The sequence below is a fragment of the Cucurbita maxima genome, unplaced genomic scaffold, assembly GCF_002738345.1.
Source record: "Cucurbita maxima cultivar Rimu unplaced genomic scaffold, Cmax_1.0 Cma_Scf00004, whole genome shotgun sequence".
In the NCBI taxonomy this organism is placed as follows: domain Eukaryota; kingdom Viridiplantae; phylum Streptophyta; class Magnoliopsida; order Cucurbitales; family Cucurbitaceae; genus Cucurbita; species Cucurbita maxima.
This window is the reverse complement of record NW_019272020.1, coordinates 414,886-432,221: the sequence shown is the minus strand read 5'-3', so window position 1 is coordinate 432,221 and position 17,336 is coordinate 414,886. Positions and strand designations below refer to the sequence as shown.

Sequence of the window (17,336 nt, the reverse complement as noted above, 5' to 3'; positions counted from 1 at the left end):
GAAGTTTTGGACCAAAATTGAACTTGAACCACCATTCATAATGCAGTATAGACAATAGATTACAATTTTTATGGATATAATCTTTACCTTGCTTTAACTTATAGCAGTAGATGAAATCACGATCGGTGTCTTGTATTCATATGAATAGGATAAAACGGAAGTCATGAGGATACTTTCTATTTTTGGTGTCGTTTGCCAAAACCCTAGCAATTATGAAACACTTGTTTCAATTTAAGATACTTCTACCCTTAGCACTGATATTTGATGTTCAACCCAGTGTAGCATATGAAATTGGATGTTTGCTCCGATGGTTTGTGTAATCCACATGCCCTGCATGTAAATCTAATTTTCCCTCCACATGTTTTATCTTCCATGAATTCCTATATATTTACTTTGTTGCAGCTCAGATCAACTTACAAAACTCCCTTTAACATCTCAGGTGAGGGAATCAGTTTCGAAATTGCCGTTCTCCCCATTTTCTGTGTAAACTTCGGACACTGTTGGCCCACGCCTACCCAAAACCTTATCCCTTGAGAGAAATCCAATAGAACAAAGCCACGTAAGCAAGCAGGATCTAAAACTGTATCCAAATCCACCAATCATTTAGGCCCTGTGGCTGAGTGGATGTCGAATTAGTACATCCTCTCATTCTCTTCCTCTTAAACCCATATATCCTTCAAACAAACAAACATCCGTAGGCGAAAAACTTGTCGTAATTAGCAGCAAGAAAATGGCCACTACCATGATGACTTCGATCCCTCAGTTTACTGGGCTCAGGCCCACTGTTTCGGTGGCTCCGGTTCGCAGCCTGGTAAGTCCCCTTCGCCGCCGTAGCCGTCGGCTTTGAATGATCGGAATAGCTGTAATGGGTTTGATTTTGCAGGTGGCAGTGCAACCGCTGAGGCGGAGGGGCGGCGGCGCTCTCAGTGCTCGTTGTGGTGATTACATTGGCTCACCCACCAACCTGGTAACTCTAAATTTCTACTACTCATCTTACTCTCTAAATTATTTTCTCTGTTTTCGATTTCCTTCTTTCTTTCATAATTTCAAAAATTTGTATTACTATCACTAAAAAATAGAAACTAAAAGTTAGATGACTAGTTTATGCGTAGAAAAATTAATCTGATTAGAATGGAGGAGTCTATAAACAAACTAAAACTGTATATATATATATATATATATATGGTTGAAATTAATGGGTGGATTAACAGAAATTCATTCAATAATGAATATTGTAACACTTGTTTCAATTTAAGATAATCTGTTGGTAATAAAATCAAGGAGCAGAACAAATGGCATAAAATAACGGACGATGAAAACAGATAATGGTTATATCGACAAGCCTGATGCTGTTCGCTGGACGGTTCGGATTGGCTCCATCCGCAAACAGGAAATCAACGGCGGGGCTGAAGCTGGAGGCGAGGGAGTCTGGGTTACAGACGGGCGACCCAGCAGGTTTCACCCTGGCTGATACTTTGGCATGTGGCAGCGTGGGGCACATCATCGGCGTCGGTGTTGTTCTTGGGCTTAAGAGCATTGGTTCCCTGTAGAAATCATCCTCTTTTTTTTTTGTCTGTTTTTAAATCAAAACGTACGATTCTGCTGTTCAATCTAAAGCTGTCTTTGCCATTTTGATTTTATATATGACTCAGAATATTAAATTACAACTCCACTTCCTCTCAACTTACAATTTTGTCATAAACTTTATATAATTTTAAAATCTTCCAACTGTTTAACAAATAATTGAGTTTTCAATATTTTCCCTTATTCATTTATTTATTGGACCTAAGTATACCTACATTAACACTCCTTTCCAGAGTCTTAAACAACTGTATATTTGTTTTTTAGACCAAAATATATATATATATATTTATTTATTGTGAGATCATACATCGCAATAAATTTCATCATTGTTATTAGTCGAGTAATACGTAAATTTAATACATTTGATGCGTTGGAAGTACGAATAAAAAGCATTAGTTATAAAAGATAAAATTTATAGGTATATTAGTAAATAACATTAATGGGTGAAAATAAAAGTCTCAAAGTTATATTATTATAGAGATATTTAAATGATTGTTACCTATGGCAACACGCTCTTGATCGGATGAGTATGCTCGTATTAAAGTCAATGAAATTTTAATAAAAAAATTTTAAAAAATAAGAAATTCTTAGATAATTTTAAGATTTATTTGACACTTTTTAAAATCACGTAATAAATATACTGAGAATGAAAAATTTAGGAAAGTATTTTAGCTCGTAGACACTAGACAGGCATTGAGTTTTGGGCTATGACTCAAGTACCATAGTTGGATTTCTCGAGTTTGTTTGTCTATTATTTTTCAACTTTTTGAAAAATTTGGTCATTGATTCGCCATCTATCACAATTAATATTATCGGAACACGCTATTTTAATAAATTTAGTCTTCTTAAAATAAATACCTCGTATACATCTTAGGTATGTGCCTCCTATATACCTCTCTCTCTCTATATATATATCTATATATATATATATATATATAAGGTGAAATGTCCTTTTCTATTTTTTTAATTATAAGTTGAATTTAAATAACCAAAATTATAATTTATTTATTTTATTTATGGTATTGAAGAAATCTGAAGCATGTGGGCATATATACACCAGGGATTCATAATTCGATGAATTTTAAAACTCGTGGAAAAAACAACACATTCTTTTTTTCGTTGGCGGTATGCCTCTGTCTTGTTACCATTATTCGCCGAAGACGTGGGTCACGAGTGTGGACTTTCTTACTCGACCTCTGCGATGATGCTTAGTTTTAATCTTTCCATTGGATGTTTGTGGATTAGATCCATTTCTTTTCATTATCACTGCGAATCTTCTTCGTAAGCCGTGACGCTTGCAACACTGTTTCTATCCACCTTAACTGCATTTTCACTGTCCATTCCTTATTTGGTTCCGTTTTTTGTTCTCAACGTATTTCAAGCTCTCCCGCCTCCCCAGAGAGAGCTTGCAAGTCTTTATATGGATAGACCATGAATGCAAGTGAGTTGATCTTCTAGTCTTTTACTAAATTATGAATTGAGTTTGGTAATATCGCGTCATGTCAGATGTTCCGAGTGATTCTATTGCTGTTCTTGCACGGAACTTTTATAATTGATTCATATCGCTATATTGAAGCTGCTCTTTGACTTTGGTGCGTGAAATATGGAGATGGGTATTGCTTTGTTTGTACTGTTTGTTGAAGGAATTCTTTAATGCAGTGGATTCCCGATGTTTCTTGAATTGAAAATTCATATCACGGGCTTTCTAGTTTTTGGTCTTAAATGTTGAATATGTGTTTTCCTGTTTTAGGAAGTACATTGGGTGGAGCGTTGATGGTAAAATAATAGATCGATACTGAGCTCAAAACTCCACGAATTTGCAACATTTCGAACTACAAGGAGGAAATATGCCTTTTGAGGCCTTGGATTGGTTCTGCCAGCCGGTGGCAAATAGTATATGGGCAAAAGCAGTTGATAGTGCCTTCGGGTCGTACACACCTTGTGCAATTGACTCTCTAGTGGTATCTTCTTGTCATTTGGTACTTCTTGGGCTTTGCTTCTACAGAACGTGGCTGATTTTGAAGGATGCTAAAGTGAAGAGGTTTCGTTTGACCTCTAATTGTTATAATTACATGCTTGCTGTGATTGCTGGTTGTTGTTTTGTTGTGCCTTTACTAAGGTTATCCATGGGTATAGCGATTTTTAGCCTTGACGATCAGACTGGCTTTGCTCCTTTTGAGGTACACCTAATTTTCATATATGTTTCATGGGTTGCTTTTCTTTTTAGGTTTAAATGGAACATCATTAATCTTCCCCACTAAGAATTCAGAGGTTTTAGTAGGATTCGTACTTAGAGTTCAAGATATAAAATTTTGAACTTATAGAGAAACTTCGTAGTCGATAATTTTTGCATTAAATACTAAATGCAGTACGATTTGCTCTTGTAGCATTGTTTGATTTGAATAAATGGGTTGATTTTTGTTCGTGCTTTAGGTGATTTGCTCAATCGTGGAGTCTCTTTCTTGGTGCTCGGTGTTAGTGATGATTGTTGTGGAGACTAAAATTTATATCCGTGAATTCCGTTGGTACATACGATTTGGACTAATCTATGTTATGGTAGGGGATGTTGTGCTATTAAATCTTGTACTCCCACTTTCAGATTACTATAGCAGGTTAGTTTCTTACATTTAACTTTCCCTTTTATTTGTAATATTCCTGTCTAGTACTTTTTTTTTCCCTCCTTCCTCCTCCTTCTTCTTCTTGCTTACTAAGATGAAAAGGATGTCTTTAATCAAAAGAAAAATGGTGAGATTCCACGTTGGTTGAGAGGAGAACGAAACATTTTTTATAAGGGGTAGAAACCTCTCCTAAATAGAACTTTAGGCACAGTGCCTCAGGCAATTTTTCATTTATTACAATTATACGTGTATGTAGAGAGTGATTGTAGGTTGGTCAGTCTATCGTGTTTAGTTATATGAATTATCTTTTCAATTTGTATTTACTCATTTGATACGTGTATGTAGAGAGTGATGGTAGGTTGGTCAGTCTATCCTGTTTAGTTATATGAATTATCTTTCCAATTTGTATTTACTCATTTGAATTCTCAATTCATTGCTTTTCATTCTCTTGATAGTACTACAATGATTATTTTTGTTCTTTCCTTTTACTTTTGTTTTTTTTAATCAATTTCCCCATACAGTGCAGATCTCTGTATGATCATCACCACATTTTCTTTCCAGGTTAGTTCGTTTCTTGTGAGGTCAGGTATATTTTTCTTTATTAAGCTTTCTCTTAAAAAATGCATCCGTAAATTCATTGTTTACTATTTTCATTATGTTTTCCCCCATCATAAGCATATAGCACTGTCCACGAAACTGTAGGGATTTGTTGGTAGTAATGCTTGATCTCTAGTTTCTAGGAAAGAGGAGCATTGTGGCTGGTAGGGACTTTGTATCCTTTTTGGTACTTTTAGCCGGGGTAATAGTACCATACTTCGGTTGAGAATTGTTGAGGGAGGAGTTCCACATCGGCTAATTAAGGGGTTGATCATGGGTTTATAAGTAAGAAATACATCTCTTTTGGTATCAAGCCTTTTGGAAAAACTAAAAGCAAAACCATGAGAGTTTATGCTCAAAGTAGGCAATATCATACCATATGACAAGCGTATAGCTAGTGCAATCACTTAAAATGAAAAGAGACGAGACATTTATGAGATGTTGATCATTAAGGGAAAAAAAAAAAAAAAAGTTTATGAGAGGGTGATATTTCCATTTTCTCGTACTTTTTCATAGGCAAATATGATCTTCTCTTAATTAGCTAATGTGGGACCCCAACAATCCACCCCTCGAACAAAGTATATCATACAGCCTCCCTTGAAGCCTCCTTCTTTAGAGCTCTCGAACAAAGTACACCTTTTGTTCGACACTTGAGTGTCTCCTTCTCTAGAACCCTTGAACAACCTCATCTTAATTGAGGTTCGCTTCTTCTCTTAAGCCCTTAAACAAAATACACCCTTTGTTCGACACCTGAGTCACTATGATTGCACCTTCGAGGCTCACAACTTCTTTGTTCGACACTTAACGATTCTATTGACATGACTAAGTTAAGATAATGATATTGCTCTAATATCATGTTAGGAACAATGACCCTCCACACTGGTATGATATTATCCATTTTGAGTATAAACTCTCATGGTTTTGCTTTTGAATTTTGCAAAAGGTCTCATGCGAATTGAATCTCTTTCTCGGTCAGTATTCAAAAATTTTGTCATTAAAAAAAAAAAAAAGAAAAGCTGGCTATTAATACATCTTGCTTTTTTTTAACAAGAATTCGTGCATATTTCTTACTGTTCTATCGAACAATTGAAGTAGAGCACAAAAAAATCTTTGGTGATAATTGTTAAGACCCATTTGGTTTTATTTGATGTGTACCCACAATAGTATAATTTTTTGTTGCAAATGAGGGCTCGCACTCCAGTTCTATTCAAGTCAAATAAATAGCTATTCTTGTAATGCAGGTGCTTTTTGCAGTACTTCTTCTTGCTTATGTCCCTAATTTGGAACCATATCCTGGTTATGTTGTCATGCAATCTGAGTATGTTGACAACATGGACTATGAAACACTTCCGGGAGAAGAGCATGTCTGTCCCGAGAGGCACGCTAATCTCTTTTCTAGTAAGTAATTTTTAAACTAAGCCTATTAATCTGAATCATTTTCTTTTCATATTATCAAAGAAACAACTTAAAAAATCCTTCCAAATTTTGTATATCTTGGACCAATTGGTGCTTTATGAGGTGTAGAAATTAAAATATATGTAGCCTCAAGTACATCAACATCTTCTAAAAATAATCAAACATGTTTTTCATGCTATAATGTTTTTCAGGATGAAGTTCTTAAGAATGAACAAATGAAACTCCAGAAAGTAATTGTGAAATGATAGTTATTTACTCAGAAAACTAGCTTTGGTTCAATGTGGTAGGAATATATTTTGGGTGGGTGACTCCACTTATGAAGCAGGGCTATCGAAAACCTATAGCCGAAAAGGATATTTGGAGGTTGGACGTCTGGGATCGAACCGAGACACTAATTGGAAGGTTTTCTTTATGATTATTAATTTGTTTGCTTCTTTTCTTTCTCCATATCTAATAATTCAGTTGTTAAGAATGTTCTTACTTCTGAAGGTTCCAGAGATGCTGGGCTGCAGAAGTTCAAATGCCTAAGCCTTGGCTCTTAAGAGCATTGAATCGAAGCCTCGGAAGAAGGTGCATACAACGCCTGCTTTTTTTGTGCTTCGATTTACACATTTTGTCTAATCTTGATTAGCAGTTACTAAGATTTATATTACTTTGTCACTGTTTCTTATCTCATTTTGTTTGCTACTCTTCAAATTTTTTACTAGGTTCTGGTTGGGAGGTTTTTTCAAGGTAACCTATAAATTTTCCTTCCCCTGTCTTCTGTTTTTTTATTCCTCCTTGCAAACATTAATTTATTGTCTTCTATGAAATTCGTAAGACATTTTCTTTCATTATATATCCAGGTTTTAATACTATTTATCTCAATTAGCCCAGTCATGTAGATTGCTTTGGAGTGAGTCAGTGACTTGATCAAGACTAAATAAATTATTTTCTTCCTGTATTTCCATGTTTTTTCGTTTGTCAGGTTGGAGCTACAGATCTTCATGGAAAATATAGCATTTATATTTCAGTTTGGATTGATATTGAATTTTTCTTTTAATGCCAATGAGACATCCTATCCTTGAGCATTGCTCTTCTAGCCTTCTTTGTTTGAAATGGGATGTGCTTATTGTCTCTACTTAGATAGCTCTTTTTTTTCTTTCATTTTCACTCCTTGAGGAGTTTGTATCCTTGGACATTATTGTTCATTCATTTAATCAATAAAAACTCGTATATTGTTTAGAAAAAAAGTCATTTTCAGGTCTGACCATGCAAATCTGGCAGGTTGGCAATGACCTCTCTCAGTTTGTTGGGCCGATAATATTGAACCATTTATTACAGGTTAGTAGGATTTTTTTTTTAACTTCTTCTAACCATGATTTGCATGATAAATTGTGCATTGGCTACCTGCCTCCTACAGGAGTGTCTTTTCTTGTGTGTATTTGTGAAGATAAATGAATCGACACTTAAGTGAAGAAGGTCGATGGAAAGGGAAAATCCTTTTTCAGAGTACCCACTCTAATACCATGTTTGACAGAATAATCTGCTTTTATTTTCATATTTAAACATAAAAGGATACTGTAAAGAGGAAACGATATATTACTTACTAAAGTAAGAACAAATTGTCAGTGTGGATCCAGACACTTTTTTTTTTTTTTTTTTTTTTTTAAATTTATAAATAGAACTTCGATTGTAGGAGACATGTTTTATCTTTTATCTCTTGAAACAAAGTGTTGATGGGCTGTGTTTGGATCATGGAAGTTTCAAAGTTCATATGTTTCTTGTATTGCAGTCGATGCAACGGGGAGATCCAACTTGGATTGGTTTCGTGTATGCATTCGCAATTTTCGTTGGTGTGGTATGCCTTCTCATATCCACTTTTTAAAAACATATAATGTTTATTTGCTCCATTTTTTGAATGCCTTGAGCAAATGACTACTTAAATATTATTTATTCAGTCATCTGGAGTGCTATGCGAAGCTCAGTACTATCAGAATGTTATGCGAGTTGGTTTTCAACTCAGGTCTACTCTGGTAAACAGTCTTTCTATAGTAGCTACTTTATCAAACAAATTTAAGTTACGTTTAAATTTTCATCTGAATCGGAGGCTGTGGGTCTCTTAAAAACAAATGTGCTCCTTTTAATCTTTTATTGACAAATGTTATTTGTTTTCTTAATTGCAGGTGGCTGCTATTTTTCGCAAATCACTCAGATTGACTCATGAGGGGCGCAAGAATTTCCCATATGGGAAAATTACAAATATGATATCAACAGATGCTAACGCCCTTCAAGTAGGCACGGACACCCCTGGCATTTTACATACAGTATCTACCTTAGAATAAACTTGACAAAAAGGAATCCTGTGTGTTATCTAAGATCTATTAGTTAGCTCACAATTTCTATCACTGTACGTCTTGAAAAATATTAGGTGATCCTTGTAACTTGATAAAAAAGAGCCGTTACTAATTTCCTAAAACTTTTGTTCAGCAAATATGTCAACAGCTTCATGGGATATGGTCTGCCCCATTTCGTATTATCATGTCAATGATTCTTCTATACCAGCAATTGGGTGTTGCTTCACTTTTTGGGGCTTTAACTCTAGTCTTGACGGTTCCTATGCAGGTAATGTAGTTGTTAGTAAAATTCACAATCTTGTCACTAAATTTACCTTTATAACTTATCTTATCTAATTGGAATGTGTCATTTGCCTATGCAGACTGTAATTTTTAGTAAAATGCGAAAACAAACAAAGAAGGGACTTCAGGGGACAGATAAAAGGGTTGAACTCACAAATGAAATTTTAGCAGCCATGGACACTGTGAAGTATGGTTAAATTTGTCTGATAAGCTTACAAGTTCAATACATCTCTGCTTTCTTGACACCAAGCTCAAAAATATTTCAGATGCTATGCATGGGAAGCAAGCTTTTCATCCAGAGTTCAAGAAATAAGGAATGATGAGCTCTCGTGGTTTCGTAAGGCACAATTACTTTATGCGGTATTGCCATCAGACATGCTTTCTTATTTTTTTTTTTATTGGTTAGATACCAAACTTCCGTTGAAAAAAATGAAAGAATACAAGGGAAAAACCAAAAAACAAGTGTCCAACACTAACTACAAATGATGTAAAAATTTTACGTTTAAATTGTTGAGAATTGTTGGGAGAGAGTCTCACATTGGATAAGTAAGGGGATGATCATGAGTTTACAAGTAAATTGGTATGAGGCATTTTGGGAAAACCAAAAGTTCATCCTCCTTTTCTTTGCGTTTCTGACCAAACTTCATCTATTGCAGTTAAACGGTTTTATTATGAATAGCCTCCCAGTGTTTGTAACTGTAATTTCCTTTGGGGTATTCACATTGCTTGGTGGAGATCTGACTCCTGCAAGGGCCTTTACATCACTTTCCCTGTTTGCAGTGCTTCGTTCTCCTCTAAACATGCTTCCTAATTTATTAAGTCAGGTACTCAATCATTTCTACTGCACTTGTATTTTTCCGTTTTATTTTGATAAAATATTTCTTACTAGACCTTATCTGAATAAGAAGTTTAGAGGATATGAGTTGTGTAAGAAATTTATTGTTCATATTTCATATAACATAATTTTTTATTCTGAAAGAAAGAAAGGCTATTCACTTTCTAATTCTACTCTAATAGTACAGGTTGTAAATGCACATGTATCATTACAGCGTATGGAGGAACTCTTCTTGACTGAAGAGAGAATTCTTGCCCCAAATCCACCGCTGGAACCTGGGCTTCCAGCAATATCCATAAAAAATGGATGTTTTTCATGGGATTCCAAGGTTTTTTATTGGCATTCTGTATACCCTCATATACATGATATTTATATGATATTTGTTTCTTCTTCAATACACGGGTCTATAACTTCATCTATATGCAATTTGAATTAGACATGCTGGTAAACAGATGAACCTGACATCTTTTGTAGGCCCATTTTTTTCTTTTTATGCCGTTACAGCAAGAATGTTGGCTCTTCTAATCCGGATAAAGATGACATTGAATTTGACAACATGGTTAAGAAGACCTTTTAAGTTGGAAAGTTTTTTATTTTTCGAAATGAAACTATGCTTTTCTATGATAATATGAAAAACTACGCATAAAGCTCCAAGAATGCCCGTTTGCAGACAAGAAAAACAAATTTCAGGTAGAAATGATAGAAAACATGACTGTATTTTTGTTTCAGAGTGTAATTTATAGCATCTTTATGTGTCACATTGACTTGAGAGTATGCTTATTTGTATCTTGTTCAAAAATATATATATATCTTCTTCTGTGCTATGAGGTTGTCATCTGAGAGTAGCGGCTGTGAAATGTAACCTTTTTGCAGGTAGAGAAGCCGACATTATCTAATGTCAATTTGCATATAGAAGTTGGCAGCTTAGTTGCAGTGGTTGGAGGTACTGGCGAAGGAAAAACGTCACTTATAATGGCAATGCTAGGGGAGCTGCCTCCCTTGGCAGACACAAACATTGTTGTCAGAGGGACAGTGGCTTATGTTCCTCAGGTGTCATGGATTTTCAATGCCACTGTGAGTCACAATTCCTTTCTTCCTAACTATAACCCTCATTTCTTCCTAACTCTAGCCCTTCTGATTTACAAATGTTTTCTGCTAGGTTCGTGACAATATATTATTCGGATCGGAGTTTGAATCAAACCGTTATTGGAAGGCCATTGATGTCACTTCCTTGCAACATGATCTTGAATTGCTTCCTGTAAAGTGGTTTTGAAAGTTACCTACGTAGAGATGCTTATTTAAATTGAATGCTTTAACAATTTTCCTCACAAACTTAATTGTCAGGGTCGTGATCACACCGAGATTGGTGAAAGAGGTGTAAACATAAGTGGTGGTCAAAGACAACGAGTTTCTATGGCTAGAGCTGTATATTCGAATTCTGATGTTTACATTTTTGATGATCCTTTAAGTGCTCTAGATGCTCATGTTGGTCAGCAGGTATGCTGCTTGCCTAAATTTCCTTGAATAACATTTGTTTTAGTTCTTCATTTGGGTTCCAAAACTATCAACTCTATTTTGTTTTCTTCATATTATTTTCTGATTTAAGTTTAGGTCTTACTATATCCACTGCTGAAAATCGACAAAAGTTTGTAATGTCTGGAGCTCATATGTAGGAGGTCTAATGTGAAAATGTATTTCAGGTTTTTAACAGATGTATCAAGGAAGAGTTGGGAGGGAAAACCAGGGTGCTTGTCACAAACCAATTACATTTTCTTCCCCAGGTCGACAAAATTATTCTGATTTCCGAAGGCATTGTTATAGAGGAAGGAACCTTTGAGAAACTCTCCAGAAACAGCAAACATTTCCAGAAGCTAATGGAAAATGCCGGGAAACTGGAAGAACAAATGGAAGAAAAACAATACAATAAACACCATTACCAAGAAAGTCCGATGCCTCCTAATGGTGGACTCGGGAATAAATTTCCAGAAGACACAAGTTATGCAAGAAAACGGAAAGGAAAGAACTCTGTACTAATCAAGAAGGAGGAGAGAGAGACAGGAGTAGTAAGTTGGAAGGTGTTAATGAGGTAAGACATCAACTTACAGGAAATTCATGCTTCAAAATGAATTTGTATGCTTAAAACTAAAAAACAGAAACGCCAAAATCAATGATACAAAGAAGCACTCTTTCTTAGGATCACGAACATCCATAATGATATGATATTGTCCACTTTGAACATAAGCTCTCATGGGTTTACATTTGGTTTTCCCAAAAGGCCTCATTTCAATAGAGATGTATCTTATAAACCCATGATCATTCCCTTAATTAGTCAATGTGGGACTCCCTCCCAACAATCCTCCCCCCAAACAAACTACACCATAGAGCCTCCTCTGAGGCCTATGGAGCCCTCAAATAGCCTCCCCTTAATCGAGGCTTGCCTCATTCTCTGGAGTTCTTGAACAAAGTACACCCTTTGTTTGATACTTGAGTCACTTTTGACTACACATTTGAGGCTCACAACTTCTTTGTTCGACACTTATGGCAACTTTGTTGTATGTGTAGGTATAAGGATGCATTAGGAGGTACTTGGGTAGTTATCGTACTCTTTTCATTTTATCTGCTGATAGAAGTCCTTCGAGTTTCGACTAGCACATGGTTAAGCTTTTGGACAAAGAAAAGCACTTCAGAAAATTATAACGCTGGATACTACAATCTCATCTATACAGCGTTGTCCTTTGGCCAGGTGAGTAAGTCCTGATAGAATTTGTTGACACAGCTTACCTCTACAATATTTATGTATTTCGGAAACTACCATGTTTTCGGCATCGAGATATTCTTTTCATCCAAATAATTGGACATGATGATGTGTGCTTTCTCCTTGTCTGAGAGTTGTTCTGTTTGTTTCCTTCTAGGTGACCTTTACACTAGCAAACTCTTATTGGTTAATCATTTCAAGCCTTCGTGCGTCTAGAAAATTGCACGATTTCATGCTAAATTCAATTCTAAGAGCTCCAATGGTGTTCTTCCATACCAATCCAATTGGACGAATTATCAATAGGTTTGCCAAAGATCTTGGAGACATTGATCGTACTCTTGCCAATATTATGAGTGCGTTTCTTGGACAACTGTGGCAACTACTGTCAACTTTTGTTCTAATAGGTCTTGTGAGCCCAATCTCCCTATGGGCCATTACGCCGCTATTGATTGTGTTTTATGCAGCCTATTTATATTATCAGGTATGATGTTAACAACTTTTATACTGTTCCTTTTTGTCAATAAACTATGGAGGAGAAACTGAATTGCATCACATACTTCTTTAAGAGTACCTCACGTGAAGTCAAACGCTTGGATTCGATTACTAGATCTCCGGTGTATGCTCAATTTGGGGAAGCGTTAAATGGTCTGTCAACTATTCGTGCATACAAGGCATATGATCGAATGGAAAGCATCAACGGGAGGTTCGTGGATAATAACATCAGGTTTACTCTTGCAAATATCAGTTCGAATCGCTGGCTCACAATAAGGTTGGAAACATTAGGAGGCCTTATGATCTGGTTGACAGCAACTTTTGCTGTCTTGCAGAATGCAAGAGAAGAAAACCAGGTGGCCTTTGCATCTACGATGGGATTACTTTTAAGTTATACCCTAAACATCACAAACTTGTTAAGTGGTGTTCTAAGACAAGCAAGTAGGGCTGAAAATGGTTTAAACGCTGTTGAACGTGTTGGCATATACATCGATTTGCCTTCAGAGGCTCCAGCTATAATCGAGTATAACCGCCCCCCTTCTGGTTGGCCTTCATCTGGATCGATTCATTTTGAGGATGTTGTCTTACGTTATAGGCCTGGACTTCCTCCAGTCTTGCATGGGCTATCCTTTAATATTTTACCAACTGACAAGCTAGGAATAGTTGGAAGAACTGGTGCAGGAAAATCAAGCATGTTGAATGCATTATTTCGAATTGTAGAGATCGAACTAGGACGAATAACAATTGATGGCTATGACATTGCTAAGGTTGGGCTAACAGATTTGCGGAAATCTCTAACTGTTATACCTCAATCACCAATTCTTTTTTCAGGTATGCTTTGAGTAGACTTCTAAATCTTCTCTTGAATTCAATCTATTCATCCATCTATCGTTTGTTTAGGAACTGTACGTTTTAATCTCGATCCGTTCTGTGAACATAATGATGCTGACTTGTGGGAGGCTCTTGAGAGAGCACATCTTAAGGATGTAATTATGAGAAGCTCTTTTGGCTTGGATTCTGAGGTAAGAAGCTATGCCAACTTTAGATTATGTCGAATAAAACTTAAGTACAAGTTTATACTTGTTTGAAGGTTTCGGAAGGAGGAGAAAATTTCAGCGTTGGACAAAGGCAACTGATAAGCCTTGCTAGAGCGTTGTTGAGAAGATCAAAGATAATTGTTCTTGATGAAGCAACGGCAGCTGTTGATGTTAACACAGACTCTCTGATACAGAAAACCATCCGTGAGGAGTTCAAATCATGCACTATGCTGATAATTGCTCATCGGTTAAACACGATTATTGACTGTGATCGGATTCTCGTGTTGGATAAGGGTCAGGTATGCCTCAGTTTTTGGTTGATGAGTGCACAGTTCGTGCTAGTGGCTATGCCATTGTTGCTCACTTATATCAGAACTACCAATTTTCATGCAGGTCATAGAATATGATGCCCCTGAAAAGCTGCTTTCAAATGAAGAAAGCGCTTTCTATAGAATGGTTCAAAGTACAGGGCCTGCAAATGCCCAGTACTTATGCAGCTTAGTTCTTGGAAAAGAAGAGACCAATCCACGTGATGAAAACCAGTTACTTCAGAATGGTCATGGGAGATGGCTAGCAAAAACCCACTGGATGACTGCTGCTCAATTTGCTCTGTCCAGAAGTCTTGCTGCCTCTCAAAATGATCTCAGAAGGCCAGACATTGATACTGTTTATGGGAATGATATCATTGGGAAAGCAAAAGATGCAGTTCTAACGCTGCATGGAGTTTTGGAGGGGAAACACGATGGACTAATCGACGAAGTACTAACTAGAGACTCGATTCCTAGATACGGTTGGTGGTCGTCTTTCTACCGAACAATTGAAGGTATGCTTGCATTGGTGTGTCCATTTCTTTTTCTGGTTTGAAGCTCGTTTACTATCAATATTTGACATGAAGCTGTTTTTGAATGAATTTTTTTGATTTATCCCTTTTATGTTGTTGGTCTCAGGGCTGGCTGTGATGAGCAGATTGCACAATTACAACAAGCTTGGTGATGGTGAAGATGATGAAGCTGAAGAGAGGCCGTTTGATTGAAACCAAAGTTCTTTATTGTTATCATTTTGGAATAAAACCATGTTCTTGTCGTCTTCTTGGTCGAGAGAGATATTTTAGTTAATATTCCTCGTATCAAATTAAGCTTAATGATACAGTTAAAAATTAATAAAAGTTGACAATGTTTTGAGGGGGAAAATCTGAATCAACAAAGGAAGAAGATAAGTACTTTAATTAAAGTGGGATCATGTTATTGTCCGCCTTAACCCGTTATATATCACCTTCTGTTCCCCTTTCCTATCTTACAATCCACCCTTTAGAGACAAGCATCTTCGTCGTCACATGGTTCGATGTCTAATTTTTGATACAATTTGTACCCCTTTACGACCTTATGTTATGTATCACAATTTGCTTTCCTATTCGATCTCACAATTCACCCCTATTGGAGGCCAGTTCCCGTCCCTTTGATACAAATTATAATAGACCACCACCATTTGATATTTGATATTGTCAGTTTTGATTCAGCTAGTAAATTTTGTTTTTACCCGTTATTTATGACCGTTAATCTCGTCATTTTAAAAACACACCGAGGAGAAGTTTCCATTCTCGAAGGAGGAAGGTTTAAATGAGATCTCACAATGTTTTATCATAATTTCTTTGAATATTTTTCACATTTATAAAAAATACATAAAGCCCGCCCCCGCCCCCGGCTCCCTCCCTTTTCTGTCTTGATATATTGCTGCAGCCCTCTGCACTTCCCTTCCATCCCAATCCCACTTCTCTTCTGTTGGTTGCCATTGGTGTCTCTCTTTCTCTGTAAACACTGTATCTCCTTCTCCTCATCTACCTATCTTTCGCGCTCGTCAATCATCTCTTATAGAACCATCTCTCGCTCGCTCTGTAGCTTGGATTTCTCGAGGGGTTTTGGCCGCATTTGCCTCTGTTTCAGCTTCCACAGTTTGCATGATCTTGCACCCTCCCAGTTTTCTGATACTAGGTGCGTTTTTTCCACTTTAACGTAAACCCTCACAATGTTTCAAGAAAGAACATGTGTATTTGTGTGATTTTAATTCAGATTGAACTCTCCGCATCGGCTGTGTTCTTTTTATGGCTTTAATTAGATTATAAATTGTGAATGTTTGATTAATCCACCACACCACCTAAATGGTGTGAAAGTTATCTTATTTATAATCAAATGAATTACAAGGATATGGAAATAGTAATAAATGGAAATAACAATAAATGGAAAGATACCTATAATAATAAGGCAAATATTTATTTGCCTTATAATAAAATATCAAATATAGTATATATATGGTAAACTATAATTTATTACTAAATATCCTTAACATAAATTGACCTATTCTTTTCCTGTTTCAACAAAGAAACCCAACTGTTCGTTGATACTTTTTTGGATAGTTAGGAAGCTATAGCTTCATTAAGATGCAATTTCAAAATTTCCGCTCTAGAACCAAACCCTTGAACTATAAATATGCATTCCAACTGAAGTTAATATCGGAGGAAGAATAATAACAAAATTATTTTGTTAATGCACACGAAGAAGCCGCATTAACGATAATATCAAATCTATTTTGTATGCACACAGAATTTCGCCTTGTGAACCACCTAATTGCCAGTTTCGTTCGTCTGGTTGAGAGTTTGAGGTTAGGTTGGTGGATTCGTTCTACACATTATTACATTAGAAATAACATCTAAAAGAAATTTTCTTACCGAACTTGTAGGTTGAGGACCTTCAGATGAGTTCCAAATTCACGTCTAACTAAGTGCGAATTTGAGATTTTGTTTTTAATTTTGAACCATTGCTGATTTAGTTTGGTCCTTTCCCCCCCTATCATAGAGTTTCTATTAATTTCTTCATTAGTTCAAAGGATAATTGTGTTAGACCGCTGATTTTGAAAATGTACTTATACTGATTGTCAGTACTCTGGCACCAGTGTTCAAAATAAAGTTCGTTCAGTTATGGAGTAATTGTTTGATTTTTCTCAATTGAGTTCTTAAAGACTGGAAAAATTTAACTTGCATTTAAAAATTGGATCGTTTATTTGTGACCATGAGATGGATATTGTAAGTGAGTCTTCGAATCAAGAAAAATTATTTTCTGTGGAACATGAAGGGGAAGCATTTTTATGCCAAATCTTTTTTGTCAGTTGCACTTTCTGAATTTTGTTGTGTTTCCTGACACTGTAGATATACCTCAGCGTGAAATGTAAAATTTCATTGTAAATATTTTTTTTTGCTTGGTTCACGAGTTAAAGTGCATTCACACCACTCTCTTTAAAAATGAAGTTGAATACCCAACTATTAATCCAATTATTTGAGCTTTATTCTATTCTCGACTCTCTGATGTTTTTTTTTTTTTTTTTTTTTTTTTT

General features: G+C 36.0%; 3 protein-coding genes across 3 annotated transcripts in view; all 3 read left to right on the top strand.

The window, feature by feature from the left end:
• The first annotated feature begins 650 nt into the window (after window positions 1–650).
• Window positions 651–1,642, top strand: LOC111477837 (photosystem I reaction center subunit psaK, chloroplastic-like). The gene is made up of 3 exons (XM_023121765.1): window positions 651–811; window positions 884–967; window positions 1,323–1,642. Exons 1-3 carry the CDS (start codon window positions 731–733, stop codon window positions 1,548–1,550), a joined length of 393 nt encoding a protein of 130 aa, XP_022977533.1. The 5' UTR covers window positions 651–730; the 3' UTR covers window positions 1,551–1,642.
• Window positions 1,643–2,913: 1,271 nt separating this feature from the next.
• LOC111477831 (ABC transporter C family member 12-like) lies at window positions 2,914–15,137 on the top strand. Its single transcript, XM_023121754.1, has 28 exons — window positions 2,914–3,025; window positions 3,335–3,764; window positions 4,018–4,196; window positions 4,724–4,763; window positions 6,041–6,197; window positions 6,503–6,617; window positions 6,705–6,785; window positions 6,923–6,947; window positions 7,482–7,538; window positions 7,990–8,055; window positions 8,156–8,230; window positions 8,381–8,488; window positions 8,685–8,819; window positions 8,914–9,020; window positions 9,100–9,193; window positions 9,490–9,657; window positions 9,856–9,996; window positions 10,542–10,742; window positions 10,828–10,926; window positions 11,013–11,165; window positions 11,369–11,754; window positions 12,231–12,411; window positions 12,581–12,904; window positions 12,990–13,746; window positions 13,816–13,937; window positions 14,006–14,251; window positions 14,346–14,775; window positions 14,900–15,137. Exons 2-28 carry the CDS (start codon window positions 3,432–3,434, stop codon window positions 14,983–14,985), a joined length of 4,866 nt encoding a protein of 1,621 aa, XP_022977522.1. The 5' UTR covers window positions 2,914–3,025; window positions 3,335–3,431; the 3' UTR covers window positions 14,986–15,137.
• A 506-nt stretch (window positions 15,138–15,643) lies between these two features.
• LOC111477832 (FACT complex subunit SPT16-like) overlaps window positions 15,644–17,336 on the top strand; it is an 11,556-nt gene continuing 9,863 nt past the window's right edge. Inside the window, exon 1 of the mRNA XM_023121758.1 lies at window positions 15,644–15,940. The gene's annotated coding sequence lies outside the window, so the exon portion shown is untranslated. The remainder of the gene's footprint in view (window positions 15,941–17,336) is intronic.